This window comes from Eutrigla gurnardus (assembly GCF_963514095.1).
Source record: "Eutrigla gurnardus genome assembly, chromosome: 19".
NCBI classification, from domain to species: domain Eukaryota; kingdom Metazoa; phylum Chordata; class Actinopteri; order Perciformes; family Triglidae; genus Eutrigla; species Eutrigla gurnardus.
Genome location: NC_139930.1, coordinates 8611010 through 8631568, shown reverse-complemented (window position 1 = coordinate 8631568; position 20559 = coordinate 8611010). Strand labels below are relative to the sequence as shown.

The 20559-nt window shown below is 42.3% G+C and overlaps 2 protein-coding genes across 2 annotated transcripts; both read right to left on the bottom strand.

The window, feature by feature from the left end:
* Positions 1 to 2933: 2933 nt before the first annotated feature.
* Positions 2934 to 13381, bottom strand: LOC311029758 (cholesterol 7-desaturase nvd; the record flags this gene model as incomplete). Its single annotated transcript, XM_084035083.1, has 7 exons — positions 12834 to 13381; positions 8503 to 8691; positions 7542 to 7720; positions 7210 to 7335; positions 6904 to 7023; positions 6151 to 6327; positions 2934 to 3095 (listed from the first exon to the last, which is right to left on the bottom strand). Exons 1-7 carry the CDS (start codon positions 13195 to 13197, stop codon positions 2934 to 2936), a joined length of 1317 nt encoding a protein of 438 aa, XP_083891209.1. The 5' UTR covers positions 13198 to 13381.
* Positions 13382 to 15549: 2168 nt separating this feature from the next.
* On the bottom strand, positions 15550 to 19573 carry LOC311029724 (bile salt-activated lipase-like; the record flags this gene model as incomplete). Its single annotated transcript, XM_084035013.1, has 11 exons — positions 15550 to 15921; positions 16475 to 16684; positions 16801 to 17004; positions 17133 to 17316; positions 17417 to 17531; positions 17803 to 17910; positions 18184 to 18314; positions 18463 to 18660; positions 18758 to 18877; positions 19033 to 19180; positions 19511 to 19573. 11 exons carry the CDS (start codon positions 19571 to 19573, stop codon positions 15753 to 15755), a joined length of 1650 nt encoding a protein of 549 aa, XP_083891139.1. The 3' UTR covers positions 15550 to 15752.
* Between the last annotated feature and the right edge of the window lie 986 nt (positions 19574 to 20559).

Here is a 20559-nt window from a genome sequence, read left to right as displayed (position 1 = left end):
GGTGGTCTGTCGACAGAAGGGGCACTGCAGCCGGCTCTGGTCCTTGGCCCGCCTCATGATGCCGGCTGTACAGTGGTGGCACAGTGTGTGGTTGCAGTGGAGCGTGGTGACGCAGTGCTCTCTGAACAGCTCGCTGCAGATGGGGCACTCGTGCCGACTCCTGTCGCTGCACAAACTCTTGACACTTCCAGCGCGGCTGGCCTCGTCCCTGCCAGCCAATCCCAGCTCACGTGGAACAGATGTCCTTCGGTCGGCCCCATCTGTCACCATCACCGTGTCCGCTCTGTGGTTCTCATCACGCCTGTCCTGATGTTTGTGCCCAAGCAGCGGCTCTGTGACTGAGTGGCTCTCATTTTGTCGCTCGGCCCTCGCGGTGTAGAAAACTCTGACGCAAGTCTCTTCTGTTGCCGGCAGGTGCTTTTCCTCCAGTGTAACAACGCCTTCCTGCTCAGTTTCAGCGACTTCTGCCTCAGCCATCCTTCCTAACAAAACTGTTCTTTGTTTTGTCCGTCCGACACATCTAGTACAAGCTCAGTAGCTTTCCTCATTACAGCAAACCTACTTTCTTCCTGCACAAAAGCTTGAAAGGCAAATGTTGACGTAATGCTTCAGCGTAACAAGCCAACACAGTCCTCTCCCACCATAAAGCCAGATAAGATAAGCACATTCACAGATAAGGAGTGCTGAGCAATAATACGAGCCTCAGGGAATGCCACTGGCCTAGCAGCAGCAACGTTTCACCATTCCGCTTAATTTAACGCGCTAACGAATTCAGCGCAACGCAAGTGGACATATGCAAGAGCAAACACATTACAGCGAAGCAGACAGATTTATTCTGCATATTTAAATATACAGTACAGCTAGATTAGCCAGTGACAAACAATGCATTTCAATATGGAGAGGGAACAGAAGAACTCATTGTACTCTTTAACATTGCTGGGTGTTTGCTTTCAAATGTGTCTTCTCCCCTCTATGATGGAAATTAAAACGTAATGCCGAGAAGATATCCCACCTAATCAGCCCCATGGCCACAGGCGAAGAAGATTATTGCACAGCACCATTTATTAAAGCCTCACAGCATCGTAGTCATCGGCGATTTAGTCAGTAACGAGTGGATAATGTGCACCAGGAGTAATAATGAAAGATATGTTAACGCTGCATATTTATGTTTTACATGCAGATGTGCTGGAGCAGTAACAGGAGCACACATGTAATAAATAACACACAGTGTGTTAGGAGCATGTGTCCATTCTTATGTGATTCAAATTAAAGGAACCATCCAATTGCTATCCAATTTGGGTCAATCACTGTTTCAGAGATCATCATCTGTTGTAGTGAGAGGACAACTTCGTCATTCATCATTAAGGACACATTATCTAACCCACATGCACTATTATATTTAAATTAAAAAATAAATACTTCAACGTTTGAGGAATAACCTTATTTGTCTCTTAATGAGAGAGAGATTAGACGAGCAATATCATGGTGATGAAGCCACAGAGAAGTTTTGTTTTCCAGCATGCAGCTTTATTGTTGCGGTCGCTTTCGGGCCGCAGCGAGCAGCTGAGATACGAGTTACCTCCACCAACCAATCATGTTGCAGTTTACATCCATGTGTGTCTAAGATGTCACCACTGCATTATGTTAACCTTTTAGATATGTTAACCTTTTAGATATTTGAGTAAAATTAGAACGTGAATTCCTGAGTTATGGCCAAGAGCGTGTTTTGTGAGGTCACGGTGACCTTTGACCTCCAACATACAATCAGTTTACCCTACAACGGAGGCATGAAAACATTGTCCACTACCTGCTCAACACCAAACAGCAAAGATGTGTTGAACACAGAGCATTTAGTAGCTAAGACTAGGTGGTGGAGGCTAAAACGGAGCTAAAAGGATTGCAGGTGAATGTTGCACTCATCAGGTGGCCAGAAACAGAACTACATGAATGACCTGTATCTGCTGGACGTGAACATCTTCTCTATAAAAACATGGTGATAAGAATAAAGTTTCCCTGCCCCTCGTTTAACTACAGAGCTGTGTCAGGAACAGGATAGCCTAGCTTAGCATAAAGGAAGCAGGAAGAAACAGCCTGCCTTAATATTGCACCTTCCAACACTTATTAAGCCTATTTGTAATCAAGTATTTTGTTGCTGAATACATTTAAAATTGAAGTTATTTGGATTTTAGAAGGAGTTACGTTCTGTAACTCTTCATAATCAGTGCTGCTGAACTACTTCTTGTGTCTTTAAGTAGGTAGTCACTGTAGTGATATTTAAGTTGCCTCTGCACACTGCTGAGTGTAATACCCTGAGATATCTATCAGAAAACAAACACACCCGACATTCAACCTGCAGCTGAGGCACTGGCCGATGTGATTACACATTAAGATTTTAAATTGCAGTACGGAAGGCCAGATTAGTATTTTCTAACGCAGATAAAAGAAATTAAATTGTAGCAGCGTGAGACCTCACTGAACTGAAACTAGAGGCATGTATTTTATATTTATCCGTATCAAACACACAGGGAACAGTCACCCATGCAGATTGTTAGTGGTTATGTGTGCATCACAGTGACGTAGCTTTTACAATCTAATAGTCAGCGACACAGCGAGGCAATCGTGGTGTTTTCAGTATCGCTTGCTTCCTATATTAGCATCGGATGTATGGGTTGAACCCACTGAACCACATGACAGCTGTAGGCACTTAAATGCATCACGCTGGAAAGTCATATCATCCACCTCAGTGAGACTTAGAAAAGCTTAAAGGGTTAAAACTCAAGATTCTGGCTTTTAAAAGAGCCTCATCTCACAAGCAAGTCAGGTCCTCCTTTCATATTATATGTGACAGATATGAATCAATCCTGCTCTCCCTCCTCTGGGACCTCTGATTAAAGTCAACCCTGACCTGACATCTTCTCTGCAGATCAGGGAGGTCAGAAGTCCAAAGTGTGGCGCTGGTAGTTCAGCCGCGGGCTGTTCTCGCTGTAGAACTGACTGAACCAGCGCCTGTGCTTCTGGATGGCTGAGTCCTCCTTCACGAGGAGAGGCTTGGAGATGTACTTCTTATTGTTCCAGATCATCACATCCCGCTCAAACTGGGCAACAAGAGGAAGACAGGAAAAGGTCACGGGATATTATGATATCAAAAGGCTGTGAAAATTGCAAAAAAAATGCAATGCAATTATTTTAAATAGTTATTTTTCTGAACTTTCAAACAATAAACATTTCAGAAGGATTGTAGAAAATGACAGACACGAACCTGAACGCAACACAAACATCAAACCTCTGCAGACCTAAATGTTTTCGTAGCACAGACTGTTCAAAGATATCAAGCACTAATGCATGAAAAACCCGGTCGGATTCATAATCCTCTCTACTGTAATTGCTGTAATCAGTATCGGCCGTATTCACAAGCATTCTCTGAGAGCTAAATAAGTAAGTCGTAGCTCGGAAGTGCTTTAGTAAACTTCTCAGAGCAGCTCTGTAGTAGTACGGAGCAGAAACGTTTCCCTTAACGAGGAGATGAGGTCCAACAGCCAGATATTAAAAAAAAGTTTAAAAAAAAGGCATGATTGGCTGATAAAAAAAAAGGAAAAAAAAGAAACAATGACTCTTAGTGATAATGGTCAGTGAATGGACAGTGAAATCGATAGTGCTAATCAAAGACATAAATCTCTATTCAGACATGATGTAATTATGAATGCAGTTTTATGTAATGAACATCTCCGTTGAATAAACGATAAGCCATCGGCCGTCTTTAACGTAGCATTTGAAAGCACCACTTACAGCAGCCTGTTCACAGTCTATTTGCTTATGTTTATTTACCGTGCTGGTAATTGTAGCACTTAATCTATGTGATATAAACGCGGGAAATGACTCAGCGTCCATCAGTTTCTGTTATTGCTGGACCGGCTGAATAGAAGCGTGAATCTATAAACACTGTTGTATTTTTATATCTGATCGCTATCGTTTCCTGCGTTAATACGTGGGAGATGTGAGCGCATCACTTGGATCGACCACATAATCCCTGAACAATCTAATCCAAGCGTTTCATTAACTCACTGTCATTCAGCATTTGAAGAATATTCCTACATCTTTATCCATTCCACCCGTTTCTGCTAAGAAACTCTTAAGCCTCTTAAAGTCCTCCTCCCTACTCCGAACATCGTTTCACCTTAGGAGCTCTCTTCAGGATTAAGTGAATAACTTTTATCTTTATCAGGTTCTTGTTTCACCTTTAAGGGGAACATTTCTTAGAATTTCATCACTAGGAGCAAATCTATTAATACAACTCCTGTAATTTCCTGATCTAAATCATAATAGACTTGAGATATGTAGCTTCTTTTGTTAAATAAAAAAAGAAATGTCATCTTTATATTTCTCAAAGATAGTGTTTTGGTATCGGTATATAAACCCTTCATAAAGACATTAGTGTCAACACATTTTGAATGATACCCGGTCTGACAGAAGCATCTGCTGATTCAGATAACATTACAATCAGCAAAGCCAAATGAAGATTCCTTCTGGCTAAAAAGGCCGATTCTCACAAGCGGAGAAGACTTCATAATACTGTCAGTTCCTGTCAGGGACAAACGCCGTCACCATCTGCATCCGTCATGTTCCCTGTGTGTTTCAAATGATGTATCTAGTAAATCGATCCATTATTATCATCATCTAGAAAATTACTTTTATCTTTGTCTTTTGAGCCAAATCATTATGTTTCCTTTGAGTTTCTTCACTTCACCACACAACTAATTATCAACTTTAATGAGGTCTATTTGCACCTTCTCTGTGACTGGGTGGTGTTACTTCTGTGGAGATGACGAGGCAGAATTCAACCGAAGGCAGCGTGGGAGGCAAATGTACAAAATGATCTCTTCACATCAGAGCTTCTGAATGATCGACTTCTTACCAATACATAACAGTGATCTAATAGCACTGTGTTCATGATTCATGCAGTTCAGCTACTTTGTAAGTTTGGTGTCGATTCCAAAGCCTTACGATATATATGATGTAAGATATAGTGCATGCCGAGGCTGGACTGGTCAGTAGCTGACTGAGCCCTAATTAGTAGGCATTTCACAGAGCATCAAGTACTCTCCTGTTCTTTTTCTCACTCCCCACTCTGTGCCAAAAAGCTGTGGCTGTAGGCCAACCACCCCTGCCTTTCCTGAGCCCCGACCAGGAGAGACTAAGCTACTCCCCGAGACGAAGCCGCCTCATGTGAAAGGAAAATAAAAAATAAAGCCATCCTTTGTATGAGTCTGAGATAGTTGATGTAACATTGAAAAAAAAGAGATTAACAAAAGGTTCATGAATGGGCAATTTCTTTCCTTTCACATTGGAGCAGCCACAAATGCAGCAACAGTAGCTCCTGTCTCCACGCTGAAAGCCGTGGGCTGATGGACATCAAGCCGATGGACGTTACTCCGGCCTGAGGCACAATCGTTGAGGCTCAAAGAGCTATGAGGCCTGTAATTGCTGGCTACTTAATACTTATGAGTGCTCTTATTCACCTCACTAGCTACATTTCAATTGGCCACTTAGTTCAAGTCTATTGGCTTTCCATTAAGTGCCCTTTAGCGCCCTCTGCTGGCTCCTCCATGCAAGTTCCAGGGCGGTTCACCTGCTATGGTTGTTTTGGATGTGGAAGGGCGACTGTCAGGGCTTGAAACTGTATAAATATGATGTGTTTTCATTGATCATCTTTAGTCCTCAGTGTTTCTGTGTGAATGTAACACTTCAGGATAAACACCCATATGCCATATTCTGTGTTTACCTTGTTTTACACCTAGGATAACCCTGTGTTTAACCTCTCAGCGCTATGAATTGTGGTTAATCTCCTCAGGCAACGTCAACGTCACGCAGAAATGCAGATGTATAGAAAGTGGGCATAAAGGGTTCAAAATGTCTGTGTGAGAAACTTATTCACTCAACGATTCGACAGAAGGACAATCCTTAATTCTAAACAGGAAACAAACAAAACAAACAACCATGACAGTTGGAATGCTATCACAGTCAAATCTGTCCACAGAAAGACACATAAACCTTCCTTCTACAGTAAATGTCTCCAGGTCCACATTTTGCCATCATGACTCAAACAGTAAAAACGATACCAGCGTAACACTAGAACGTGAGCGTGTACTGCACCTGAATGCACTCTGCTTTCAGGATGAATTTGGGCACCAGAGGTGGGATGTTAGACTGGTAGAAGATAGTGTGAGAGACACACTGCAACAGAGGCTCCACTGGAGTCACGCTCTGCAAGATAACACCGCGGCCCAAGAAACTGTGGTCAAACAGCAGGAACACCACTCCTGGGCCCACCTGAAACACACAGATCCATGATCGACCTGGAAATCCATCATTTACATCAGGTTGGTAGTCAAATACATATTCAGTTATTAAACATTAAGTCCGTCTTGCATAATCTTAAAAAAAACACCTGATCCTTTGCAGAACAATGTATTCATGTGCATGTTCTCTCATATTCATTATCCGTCATGGATTTGACTACATCCCACATTAATGCTGCTACCCGCCCACTCCCTCCTGCCTGCATTAGAGGTAATGTAGTCTCCCACATTTGTGTTTGATCTCATAGGATCTACTCTGCATGTAGCCCTCGGTAACTGGTTAAACTAGTGGGCTTAGTGGTTTCAGGGTACATTTATTCATCATATATAATTCAGTCAGATTAAAAGGCACAGCCTGCACAGCCGTTGGTTGCTAATGTTACGGTCACAACTGAAGCATGTGGTGTTTTGTTGCACCAGCATTTTCCTCAGTTGTAACTGCATTATACTGAGTTTGAGCTACTGATGTTCCACTTAACTGCTTTTGTTTTCACACACAGTTCATGTCCTTCTAAACAGCCAGAAGCCATGTTAATGTTTGCCGTACCTGTCTGGCCAAAACACGGACATCCAGCAGGGGCCAGTGGCATCCAAACACAGTCAGCGCATGTTTCACCAACATCTGAGAACAATGCCTGTTGGGCTCCGACTCTGGCTCCCATTGAACCTTCATACACACATGTATACACACACACAAAGTACACACAGCGGCATTCAGACACAAGAATACACTTTTCAATAATACGTCCTCCCAACATAAATATATTCCATACCTGCTGAAATCTAAATAGCATTAAATGGCACGTGAGGGCAGCATCATTAGTAGCGTCTCATAGCTGAGAGAGATCCTCACCTTCCAGTCATGCCGCAAAAACTCCCAGGTTTTGCTGTTGGTGTAACGGAGATCCACTCCGCTGACGATGGCCGGTGTGTGCAGGTGAGCAAGGTGAGCGATGTCCGCTGCATTTTCCGGAATCTCCTTTAGAGGACAGAGGTCACCATGACACAGTCTCATGAATGTTTGGTACCAAAAACATCTCCTCTGCCTGGGCCAAGGAGCCCACAGCAGATATCTCCAAAACTAGACAAACTCACACCAAAACAATCTAGATTGATAACTATTAATGATCATTTAGGAAAAAGTATATACAAATAAAAAAAATGTGAAAACACACATTCACCTACCTCTATGTGAGCATTGATGAAGTGTTCGGTTCTTCCCCGGTAAACCCACTCGCCCTTTGTAATTTCCTTCTGCTCCGGGACGGTCCACTGAGGATCTTCTCCGTCACAGTGAAACCAAACCAGGATCTGACCGTTGACCTCACAGCTGGGCCAGCAGCGCACCTTAGCAAACTCTGGTACTGAATGACAAATTAAACCCAAATCTGAACCACACAGGCTCTCTAGTCAACATGAATGTAGAGAAATCAGAGTCTTTTAATTTTGAGAATCTACGAGATATCAATCTTCACCACTGACCAGTCACATGTGACCAACAAACTTATTAAACTTGTCATTACTGATCATATTCATGCTCCCCAGAGGATGAAGCATTTTTCAGTTTGGCACCTCCTTATGTTTTCCTCTGATGCCACCTTCTGGCCAACTTATTAACTGTGTACACAAACTGAAGTCCACTTTTGAAGGAAATATGTCCAGATTTGCTGGAAATGTTCTCCACTGTATTAATCTGAATATGTCTTGCTGACCTCTTTGTCTTTCTGAAAGCACCGCCATTAACTCAATGTCTTCGATGGTGCACAAGAAAATATTAGCATCTATTGTATCAACATACAGACCAAAACTTTAGGGTTAGACATTACTCCCAAGATATCCTGTAGCGCCACCTTCAGGAACAACTGCATCCAAAATCTCAGATGGCCAAACAATACATAATCCAAAATGATTGGGTTTAATTGTAGCAAAGTGGTCGCCATTTAAAGAATTCAGAGTGGTAGCAGACACAGTAGTAATATCTAGTTATTTCCTTTTTTGGCAATTTATTTGTAAGATATTTGAGTGCAAATCATCTTATTGCTTAGTCTTGAGATTATAAACCTAAAAGGTACCATAGCAGTGGGTCATGGTAATATTACTTAGTGTAATTGTCCATGCTACATGCTTTTGGAACACCAGCTCATACCTTTTTCTGCATAGGGGATCCTCACACACTTGCCATCAGTCCCACGAAATTGCCATCCATGAAATGGGCACTCTATGCAGCTTCCCACCACCCGTCCTCCCACAGCCAGGTTGGCCCCCAGGTGAGGGCAGTAGGCATCCGTAACGTAGGCCTTCCCGTCCTGACCCCGAAACACTGCCACCTGCTCACCTAGGACGATCACATACAGCAGGGACAAACACTTCAAAAGGAGTTTAACGAAGGAGCTACTTCAGAATACATGAAGTTATACGGGAGATTTGAGAATTAAATACAGCATCACAACAAAACACAGGGTTGTAAAGGGTGTTGGTTAATGACAGCTTTAGATGACTACACGTGTTCAGATTAGGTTACAGGTATTTACAACTGCAGTACACCAGGTTTGGGACCCCACCGTATGGTACTTCATCTCTGTATTTGGCTTGACCTTTGTCTGACCTGCAAGGCTGGGTGACTAGCGGAGAAGTTAAGATGGGAGATCCAAAAAAAGACTCATGGCGTGAGGAGTCCCACAGCGCTGCACCACCGTCCCCAGACTGTCGTGGGGCAGAACTGAACCGATGGGAAGGAAAGACTAACTAGGCAGAATCTAATATGTGACGAAAATGGATGACTGCAGGGAAAAGTTAGGAGCGAGACACTGCAGTCGTTCACAGCAGGATGTGGATCCTGAAGGTCATTGTGATCGGTTCAACAGAATGTGGGACAGCAAAATGTCGGAGGGCCAGAGGGAGAGTGGTGCTTAAAAGGCAAGCGGGGGAGAACGTTCTGTCTGTATATTAAAATTGAGCTTAAATGAAAGAAAAAAAAAAATATATATATATATATATATATATATATGGAGGTCACGTTTTAATTAAATTATGGCCACGAGATAAGTTACGATTGCCCCCCTCTCCCCTGCCGGCTTGCACTCACACTGCTCCAAGCCCCCCGCTATCGAGCCGATTTATCACTGAAAATACTGTTGATGAATGTAGGACACAGCGGGATTCTGGGTCGGGTTTGGGCTTCAGACTCGTGGTGTGAGCGGGACTGGAGCGGAACCGGACCAGTACTTTTATAATAAAAATTCCGCTCTGCACTGTCCAAAGTCCGCTCGCACTCATATGCGCTGATTCAGGCCGAGTGTTGACTAGAAATTGTGCAGATGTGACTGTAAAGTTTCAGTCATGTTCTCTGTGTTGTTCTCTATTTAGATGACTTTGAGACGCCGCTTCTGTCTGTGTCGTATTACGACGTGATGACGTATGTACAACAGGCAATCGTGCACCATGAGTGTGCCCTAAGTTATTAATTTGTGGCCACGTTTTAGTTAATTCGTGGCCACGAATTAATTAAAACGTGGGACTGAGTTGTATCTTGTGCGCTCAATGTAGTAAAACGTGGCCTATATATTTTTTCTCTGGATGGCCTCCCCAGGGCTCCTTACATTCCTGGTCATGTTGTGCACCAATTTAACAATATGTGCACCAATTTAACAATATGTGCCTTGATCATTTTATATCAAAATCCAATGTTTTATTCTTCCTGCAAATAAAGCTCAGGAGCTTTAATAAGAGGTCTGCTAAACCGGTGCTCGATGTAAATCTGCCAATCAGGCAACATTCAAATTTCTCAGGGAGTCTTTATATTTTGCAATTAATTTCTTAATTAAATTAGTATATAAAAACCCACTATATCATGATTTATATATCGTTATCGAGATATGAGCTGACCTATATCCTGGTTGAACATTTTGGCCTTATCAGCCAAAATAATTCTCGACTTGAAATACTAGTTCAACCAAAATATAATAAAAATAAGTTTGAGTTTACATCAAGAGAAAACACTTCATAAGAACTGAGCAAACGTCTTCAAATGAAGACTGGAAGTTGTGTTTGAAAGGTCTGGAGAACCCTCATAGGTGGAGTGAGTTGGGATTATTTTCACTGATTAGTTTATCTTGTCAGCCAATCTTTCTCTGATTACGTCTCCTCCAGTGTGAAAACTCTGTTGGGTATTTGTGATTTGACGCAAATGCTAAAATAAAACTGAATTGGAAAAATGGTTGAGAGAGCAACTGTTGAAGTAATATTAGGTTTAGCTGTGTGCTGATTCCCTTTTTCAGGTAGAAGCGCTCTTATACAGTATTTATTTATTGATGGGAGGTGATGATGTGACAGAAGCATGAAAGCACCGCGTCCTCTTTGAAACCTTTGGTGAATTTTAACTCAAAGAAACTCTGTGAAGAGATAAAACAGTCCCACTGCGTATCAGCACAACAAATCTAAAATGGGAAGCACGTTTCAGTTTTTAAATCACCCAACTGAATGAGTTATGAAATAAATCATTTAAACTCTGTTACAGAGCTGCATACAACACAGCAGAGTCCTTAATCATAAATGTGGCATATTACGTTTTGATACGATCATGGAGAGAACGCAATGGATCAATCATAAGAGACTTCCATACAGTCTGATTCGTCTGATGTTAAAGAGATGATGACGTCAGAGCCGCTTAATGTTTGAATCACTGTGAAACTATTTGGAACAGAAGAATATAAAGGAGTCAAACATTTGTAAATAGATTTCAATAAGTTACGCTGCAGAAACGTTCAGACTGAATGAACGTCGGGTTGATGAGTACGTTCTCACCCAAGAGGAAGTGTGTTTGATTTCCAAAGAATCCGTTTTGGTGACGAAAGAGTTTCACGTCAGAAAATCACACTTTGTACACCGACACATGTACATGATGTTCGCGGTGTAACTGGTTGAAAACTACATACGTTTGGCCTGTGACTCTTGATATTATTCTCTATATGGACCACAATCAAAACACTTTGACCCCCCTTGATCTACATGAATGGTGTTATGTTTGCTGCACCTTCAATGGAGGATTATATTAATGTAATCATTTTGCTTTTAATTGTTCGAAGACACGGCCTTTGCTATGGGAAATGGGACATTTTCACTCGGGATTTTGAATCGGGAATCAGCAGATTCATTGTAATGTCATAGTTCAACACAAGCTTCCTTCTCCAAGGCACCTTCAAAGCATACAGTTTTGGAGTTGGCCTGAAACAATGAGGCTTTGTCTAAAAAAATAACGAAGCGTGACTAAGCAACCTGGTTGAACACAGTTGACCATTGTTTCAAATGTATACTTGAACATTTTAAAAAGTGTTATATGAGCTTATCTCCTGGCAACTTAGCCTGACAACGTCAGCTGAGACGGGACAACAGAGAGCAGGTGTAATGACAAATATCAGGGAAGTAGAATGGAAATTAAACCCCAAAGAAGTGAAAACGTGACCCGTGTCGGATTGCACGTCGTTTGTAGCCCTTATTGTATTACACTAGTGTGTTCATGCTGAATGTTTTTTACCTATGGTAGCGGATTTGTATGGTATTTGATTTCACATTTGCATGATGTTTGACTTTTTGGAAATTCAGATCATGCTCTTCGTTATTGTTGTTATCCAGAGCGGTTCATCGCTGGTGACCCTGAATGGGTTTATTCCTCGTGTTCGGGGACACTCGGGTCGTCAGCACTGCCTGCAATAATATCTGAGCATGAAATCATGGTGGAATCGTGAAACACTTGAAGTCTCTGAGTTCATCTGGTCGTGGGGGGCAGAGAGTGGAGAGAAAAATGAATTAAAGAACTAAAGCACTAAATTCAATAAATCACTAAACTCACCTGCATCTCACATCTAGCTGTTTGTTTACATGCGACAGCACAGCGCTACACTGATGCCTGCTTCAGGTAAACAGGGCTGCAGCATCAGCAGATTTGTGGTGCCTATCAGCTGAAATCTGAATCTACACGATCTCTGTTGTCACGGGCCGATGAGACAATTTCATGTCCTGATTATCCTGCACACAATAAGTGTGATCTTATCCCGGTTATCATCACAATGTGGTTAAAACCCTTAAAAATACCACTTAAACACACTGGAATCCCTTTACATTGTGTTAAGGAACACATATTTTTTACACACCACAGATAAAACATCTTTTTTTAGTGAGCATCCTTCCTTGTGAGCCAAGAAATAACAATCAAGTAAATCATAAATCATTAAGTCTCCCTCCATAATTACAGGTTATGTCTTTTGGAATGTTGTTTAACTTTTGGAGTAACACTTCCTGTACTTTTGAAATCGGGCTCTATCTTTCACTTTCGCCATGATAACAAGCTAGACAGCTTTTTAAGTCAATGAAAACATCAACATACTTTAGTGTCTACTGGTGACAATGTATGAGGTAGCTGGTTACTTTAGTAGTTAGTTAGGTGCTTTAGTAGTTTCAGCAGTCAGGTGTTTATCATACCTAGAACAGAGACACTCTTCACGTCGCCCCTCTGCAACATGGGAGAGTCCAGGACTCGGTACCAGCCGTTTGGATAGACGGGAGGCAGCTCTCCGGTTTTCCTCCTGCGGCGGACCTCGTTTGCAGCCTGGGCTCTGGAGCGACCGACCTCGGCGATGTAACCCACGTCGTCGGGGCCCCTGAGCAGCTCCAAAGGACCGAAGAGCAGCCTGAGCAGCCAGCCCGAGGCGAGGAGGGTAACCCCGGCCAGGACGCAGACGGCAGCCCGCCCGAGCAGCCCCGAGTCCAGCGCGTCTCCGCTCCGCGTCAGAAGCGTCGCGCCGACTCCCAGCACGATAACAAGAGCCACACTGCCGGTGGTCATGCTGCCACTGTGTGTACGCGCCGTCCTCCTGTCTGTTCCGGTTAGTTTATCAGGAGCATCTCATCGATGCGTCGTCCGGGCGCTTTGGAGACGCAGATGTGCCACTTTGGGGAAGAAGACCACACCTATGGGGTTGGTCCACCGGCAGGACTTTTATTTGGGGCCCCTCTTCTCTTCCCTGTCTGCTGCTGTCGGCCTACCTGTATTTAGCCTACCTAATCAGATCAGCTGATTAGATCAGATCAGCTCAGCGGCAAAGGTTTTCAAAATAAAAGCACAAAGATGATCTTTGATTCTTTAAGGTTGCTGCTCACTCACTAGTTCCACAAACACTGCACAAGTAGACTACAATTGGTTGAGTTGTATCAACAAAATGCCCTGAATCGGTCAAAACAAGAGAATTAAATACATTAAATGCAACAAACATACATGTGTAGGCTATATAACATTTGCAATATAAAAAAATGCAATGTAAGTAAGATTTATAGAGGAACAAAAAAAAAAAGCATCCTAGCATTAAGATTTAAAACCACCAGTTTGATCACATATAGTGTATGAAGTGTTTACAGTGCATAATGATAGTGTGTCCTACTGTTAACGAGAAAAAGCCAAACAATTATTAAGGACTACAACACACAGGACACAGGGAGTAATTGTGATTCTTGTTGCCATGCAACCAGTAAGACCGTATGATCACAGTTACTAGCAACAGTTGTAGTTTTTGTGACTCAGCTCCTTCGCATGCATGAGTCTATATTTACTAGTTCATATATTTTAAATGTTTTATTTCATCTATAATATGCATTTTATTGAATGTGTTCTAAATGTGAAGAGTTAAACACATTGGCAAGTAGAGCTTCGGTCTGACTCCCCTCAGGATCCCTCTTCTAGACTGTTATCATGCTCATAAATGTAAGATCTCAGACTGTGATCTATATTGGCTGCTTGCACTCATTTATTGGATTAATTGGAGCTCGGCATCAATTTGGGTTAGTGGTAGATCATTACATAACCAGAGAAGAGGTCATGTGTCAGCTCGTCTGTATTCCTTGGTTCAAAATCAGGTTTAATGATGTTCCTTGTGTACAGAATTATACAAAGCTCTGGTGAAGTTCATGGGACATGTGATCAATTACATGAATGACCACTTCCTTCCCTAACATTGCATGAGACATTTCACAGCTGTGTGAAGACGTATTATGCCAGTAATTCGGTAGGATGAGGACAGGACAGCAGGGCGACCACAAGAAGCAGGAAGTAGCGGCTCATAGAATAGATGGAAGAAATGAACCAGAACAGCTACTAAATGGACCTGGAGGTGAGACTGTCGATGACTGTTTCTAAGGTCAAGAATAAACTTTGAAGCTTTACTGATTAAATTAATTGATTATACAATTCTAAGCTAGTAAAAATATAATAAAAATGGAAAACAATTCTTTTTTGTTTAAGTACAATTTAAATTGCACCTTTTGTATAAATAAAGATGTGTGCATTATGTAATTAATTATCTTCATGCATATAATGCAAACAGGTAGGTTTAACAAGCCCCTCCCCCTGGATAAGGTCACAGCAGAGAGTAAGTAGGATCCCCCACTAGAGGGCACAATGTCCAGAAAGTAAATCTGCGTGTTAGAGATTTGAAGAAAGCCTTCTATGCTCTCTCACATGGCACATTGTCAGCTCTAACACCTTATTTTAATACCATGATTGTGTCAATTTATGTCTATATATAGGCATATATTCCAGATCCTGGCTGATAAACTGGTGGACAACAGAGGACAGCAGTAGTGATGTATAGCTATCCCAAGTGACAGCAACATGCAGAAGAAGGAACATGAGACATTTGTGAAATACCAAGGGTTGAAAGAGGAGCTAAAAGACATGGAGTAAATCAATGGTACTAGTGGTGATTGGTTACCCTGGGCTGTACCCTAAACACAGTGGCAGATTCCAGGAACCACATGTGAGAAGAGTACAGTTCTAGGAACAGCTAAGACACTGAGTTAAGGACCCTCGAGTTCCCAGAAGCCCCGCACTTGAAGGAGGAAACACAAAACTACCCATGGGGCAAGTGGGGAATTGTTTGCTGGATTTGTTAAAACAATATTTATGCAGATCTGAATCCAGATTTAAAAGGTGTTGAAAACACATTTTGGACTAAAAGCAGAGGCATGCACTTTCTGAGCGCTTTGATTTGTGTGGTTGGGTTTTGTTTCTATACTTGGCCATGATTGGCTGCGTATCAGGCTTTCAATCACACTGAACTAACTTAATACTGACAGTATTTTTGGGATGTGGAATTGAGGGGTGCAGTATGTTTAAAAGATCTTCAGGTGATGTGGGTGGGACATTGTGTCAAGTCTTATTGGTCATTCATTATGATCCTGCTGGCTCTGTTACTCATTGAACATCCACTCCTGATGATATAGGCTAGGTAGGTAGTCAAGTCAAACTCTATAAAAAGAGTTTTATTGTCATAAGTTTTATTGTACCCACTATTTTATTTGTATTAATGGTGTCATTATTAAAATGAAAAACAACGAGCATCTGTGACATCACGGTAGGCTCGGAAGGGTGCTGGTCCAAAGACGAACGAAGCGTAGCCTCATTTCCTGTCCGACGGAGCTCTCATTCATCTTAGCATTGATTTCCAGGAACCGCTGTTCGGTGCTGCTGAATTCAGGCCACATCACAGGCACCGACAGGCTTCCTTTGTTGGGGTTTCTGTGAACATAGAGGACGAAACACATGTGAAAGTATCTGTTAGTTATTATATATGAAATAATAACATGTTAATGTGAGACACCTCTTTCTCACGCCCTGGTTAATTAAGAGATTTGGGGCTATTTGGCTTCCATACAATGTCTTCTTTCAGATTAGTAGAAAGAAAACATCAAAATACACATTAAGGTTTTACTACTTTGTCTTTTCGTATCTGTAGATTTCTCCTGAATTCACCAAAAGTTAGCATTAGATAATGCATGATTTGCATATTTAAACCTAAACTTTCAGAAAACTTTTTTTTTACCCTTTTCACCCCTTTATCCAATGTTTAAATTTCAATTTTGGAAATGTGTGCAAATTAGCATTTATTTACTAGGATAATGTGTAATTTGCATTAAAGATACATTTCCAGAAAACCTGTAATACAAAAACATAATTGATTTAATGTTAGTAATAAACTGGGGAAATAATGTAATTGTGGTATCTTTTTTTTTTTTTTTTACCCTATCTCCCAAAATAAACTTTTAAAACATTTTCAAAGTTACACATTTACCCAGTTCTGGCAAAGTTGGTCCAGTAGGCGATCAAATAGCCGGAGAGGTCTCTGTGTCGGTCCCCGTAAGCCTTTGGTGAGGTGAAGGGTTTGCCAAACACGTACTGCAGGTCATCAGCGTGATCGGCTCCCACCCAGTCATTGTAGGGTTTGCCTGGTCCAGCCATTAAACTGGGCTCAGACAGCAGGTAGGAGTAGGTACGGCCAGACCTGTTGAAGACCATCACAGTGTTGAGTGTGTATCTATCTGTTGTTATGGGAGATAATATACACCCGCAGCAACTAAAATATATTTAAAGGGACAGGAACCAAGCAGTTGGCCTCACCTGGCATTAGCTGCATGCAGGTAGATGGCAGTCTGTGAAGGAACCAGGAAGATGTAGTCAGTCCCGATGTCCACAGCAGCTCTCTTAATGCTGTCCTGGCTGGGTGTCGACCCCCAGCTGGACGAATATTCAGCGAAGGCAATCTCCAAGCCAGCTTGCCCCATCTCTTTGGTATAAGCAGCAAGGAGCCTCTTCACATCTTCTCTGCAGGGAAAGTAAGGCAGAGAGCTCTGTTAGTGAAAGCAGCTGTGCCGCCTTCGCCCTTTCAAATATCTTCCCGTGCCTTCGTGGTTAAACTTTCAGAGCCGCGAGGGCTAAACCAAATGCCTTACACAGGAGTCTCCACATTCTTGCTAAGGGAAGGGATGTCCTTTGTGGTGAAGAGGTGTCCGTCCATGTTGTTAACACCTGCCAGGTAGTCGATTTCAGCAGCATTGTGGAACAAGTTGTCGGGCTGATCGGGGAGGAAGTCGCCGTCAACAACAGGAGACAGGAGCAAGTGTTTCACACCGGGAACTGAGTGGAATTGGCACAGAATTATTGAACTCACTTGATATTTTATGCATGTGTAGGATGATGAATAAAAGAGTCAGCAAATAATGAGAATATTGCTCACCGTCTGGGGAGCCTTGTATTATGCGGGGAGCGGCCATGGTGAGACTCCTAGCATCCGTCGATTTCAGACAGGCCGCCATCCTGTCGTCAGTGGGGCAGCCGACGTTCTGAGCAACCTGAGCCATAAACAGACTATGAATACATTTGATAATGACAAGCAGCTTTTACAAGCACTGGCAATGTCAATTTAAAATGATTCAACCCTTTTATTGGCACTGCTATTTTCATCTAAAATGAAATTAAATTAAATGCACACAGGTCATTTTGGCATCGCCAGCAAGTTAGTCAACCCATCCAGCAACAAAGATTTGCATCACTTCAGAAGGAAGTTGAGCAATCATTTAAAATTTGGATTTGAGATAATAAGCAGGAATCATGGTGACGTACCTCCTCTGCAACCTTGCGAGGGTTCCTGTTCAGAGCCCAGGGGCAGAGGGCAACACCGCTCTGGGTGATGGCTCTCTTGAACAGCCCTTTGTTGTGGGGGGAGAGAGTCTGTGTAGGAATACATACATAGAAAATACAATTATTACTTCAATTTTCTTGGCCTTACTCATGACACTAGTAGTAACCTAGTATTGTAGTAAAAGGCATATATTTGGAAACTACCATAATTACTTTATTTATGGTTAGTAAAAGATATCATGCAGGATTATACACACCAACCTAATGGGTTTCCTAACAGCTTCCCTGTAAATCATTTAAAAATATTTAATCCAGTCATAAGTTGCAGTTTATAACCCCTGGTACCTTACTAAAGCTTCTCACCTGGAAGCTGACACTAGCTGCACCTGCAGACTCTCCAAATATGGTGATGTTGTCAGGGTCTCCTCCAAACGAGCGGATGTTCCTGTGCACCCAGGCGATGGCGGCATGCTGGTCCCACAGACCGTAGTTTCCTGTCGCCATGACGAAATGTGAGTCAAAGTAAATGCAGCTAATAAATCTGCTGACACACGGGCAGTCAGGGAGCTTTTAAAGACAGTATCCAGTAACTCAATCTAAAGAACACATGATGGAGAACCACTTCCTATGAACTGCCCTTACCAGGTAAGTGAGAGTCCCCTGTACTGAGGAACCCCAGGATGCCCACGCGGTATCCCACAGACACCACAACAACATTGCCCCTGTCTGCAATTTCCTGACCGCTGTACAGATAGTTGTTGAGAAAATTTGGCCCCATAGAACCTCCGACCATGAAGCCTCCTCCATAAAACCAAATCATGACGGGGAGATCTGATGACACTTTGGGTGAAAAAAAGAGACGTGTTTATTCTACAAGCACGAACACTGCATCAACAGTTCGACCATTCGCAGACAGAACTCAGAAAAAGAAAGCTACCGTGTCGGCCGTGAGGGACCCAGATGTTGAGGTAGAGGCAGTCTTCACTACCGAAGCTTGAAGTCTGGAGGACGCTCATCTGGAGACATCTCGGAGCAAACTTTGTTGCCTTCAGTATACCTGCAGACAAACACATTATTTATATTATTAACTAACATCAGAATCATCCCTTTGCAGTGATGATTTTGCAGTAAATTTTCAAAGCTGATAATAATGCGGTGCATATAATGCATTCAGGTGTTCAGCTCTGTTAAGATGTGTGTGTTTGAACGCACCATCCCAGCCAGAGTGAGGTTGGGGTTTCTCCAATGATCCAGGCTTGGCAGCGAAGGGAATTCCTTTGAACACATCCACGGAGCGGAAAAGACTGGTGGGGACATTTCGTCCCTGAACGCCCCCTCCTTCTGTTTGTACCACACCCAGCTGGAGACACAAGACAAGAGCTTTACCTTCCGAGACAGTGGACAATATTGATGCCTCTATACTGTGAAAAGGAGTAAGTACATCTGGCAAATTACATAATAGTGAAGACTGTGTATGTATTATTGCAGGTTAGATATTTGGGTTCCCCTCCATACAATGTTGTTAGAATAAACTCTTTGTTATAGACGGTCACTGCATTTATTATTACATTTCTTACGCGTTTGAGCAGCTAAAGCGGATCATTTGCAATCACAAATTACTCAAAATATCTCAAATCACAAAGAGCAGATTAATAAATGCAAGCATGCGTTAAAGTTAGAGCAGACTTACAGAGGCTGCTGAGGCCGTCTCCAGAAAAAAGACAGCAGCAAACAGAATCGTCAGTTTCTCCATGGCTGCCCAGTAAGCAGCGAATGCCTCACCAGGTACTTATATACCCGATACCCCTGCAAGAGAGCAAATATCATGTTTCATGTGTTATATAATCTTTACGCCCAAACTGTCTCCCTGCACTCAATCTGACCTTGACCTCCGAACCTCTGATCGGAAACAACCTGGAGTAAACCACTTCCAAGCGACACAAGGTCACCAAATCAACGTATCATGTTGAACATTTTGGGGTTTTATTCCATCCCAATGACTGAATTAACACCGCCCATCGAGTCTGAATACTTGAATTCCTTAGAAACTAATCTTCTAGTCCCCCATTTTTTCATCCATCTTTCCATTATGGGAACTTGTTGTGATGATGAAGGAAGAGAGCAAACACAGTATGGGAGTGAGAAGGCGGCTCATCTGAAGTCGGTGCTTCTGTTGAAACAGGTGGACCCATTCTCAGATTAGCAAATAAAACACAGTTCGAGATTAGATAAAACCTCAGAAATAGCCCCACACATGTGAAATGCTGTTGTTGTTGGGAAATAAGCCAAGTCAGACCGTCCCAACCCACTTTTTGGGCCAATGAAACGAGCACTCACGTTAGCTCCGGGCCAATAGGAACTCTAGTTGTGACACACCACGAACTTGATTTTCAGGTTGAAGCACTTACTGAAAGTCAGCTTTAGACGGGTACATTAATATTTATAACATATGCAATTTACCCACTGTAATATAAATAATGATCCCATCTTAACATGATCACATTGTAATGTGTTTCTGTTTATCTCTAAGAATATAAATAAAACACTTCAATATCAGTTTTTTATTGACTCTTCTTTGTTTTGTTTTATGAAGTTAACTCAAACTTCTAATATGTCTTCTACATTAAGCAACAAACCCCTTTTAGCAAAAGCCAAGCGTCTGTCATCCTCCAAAAAACACACACAAAGTAAATTATTGTAGCCCATTGTCACTTTAAAGAAGTCCACACAAAATAAAAC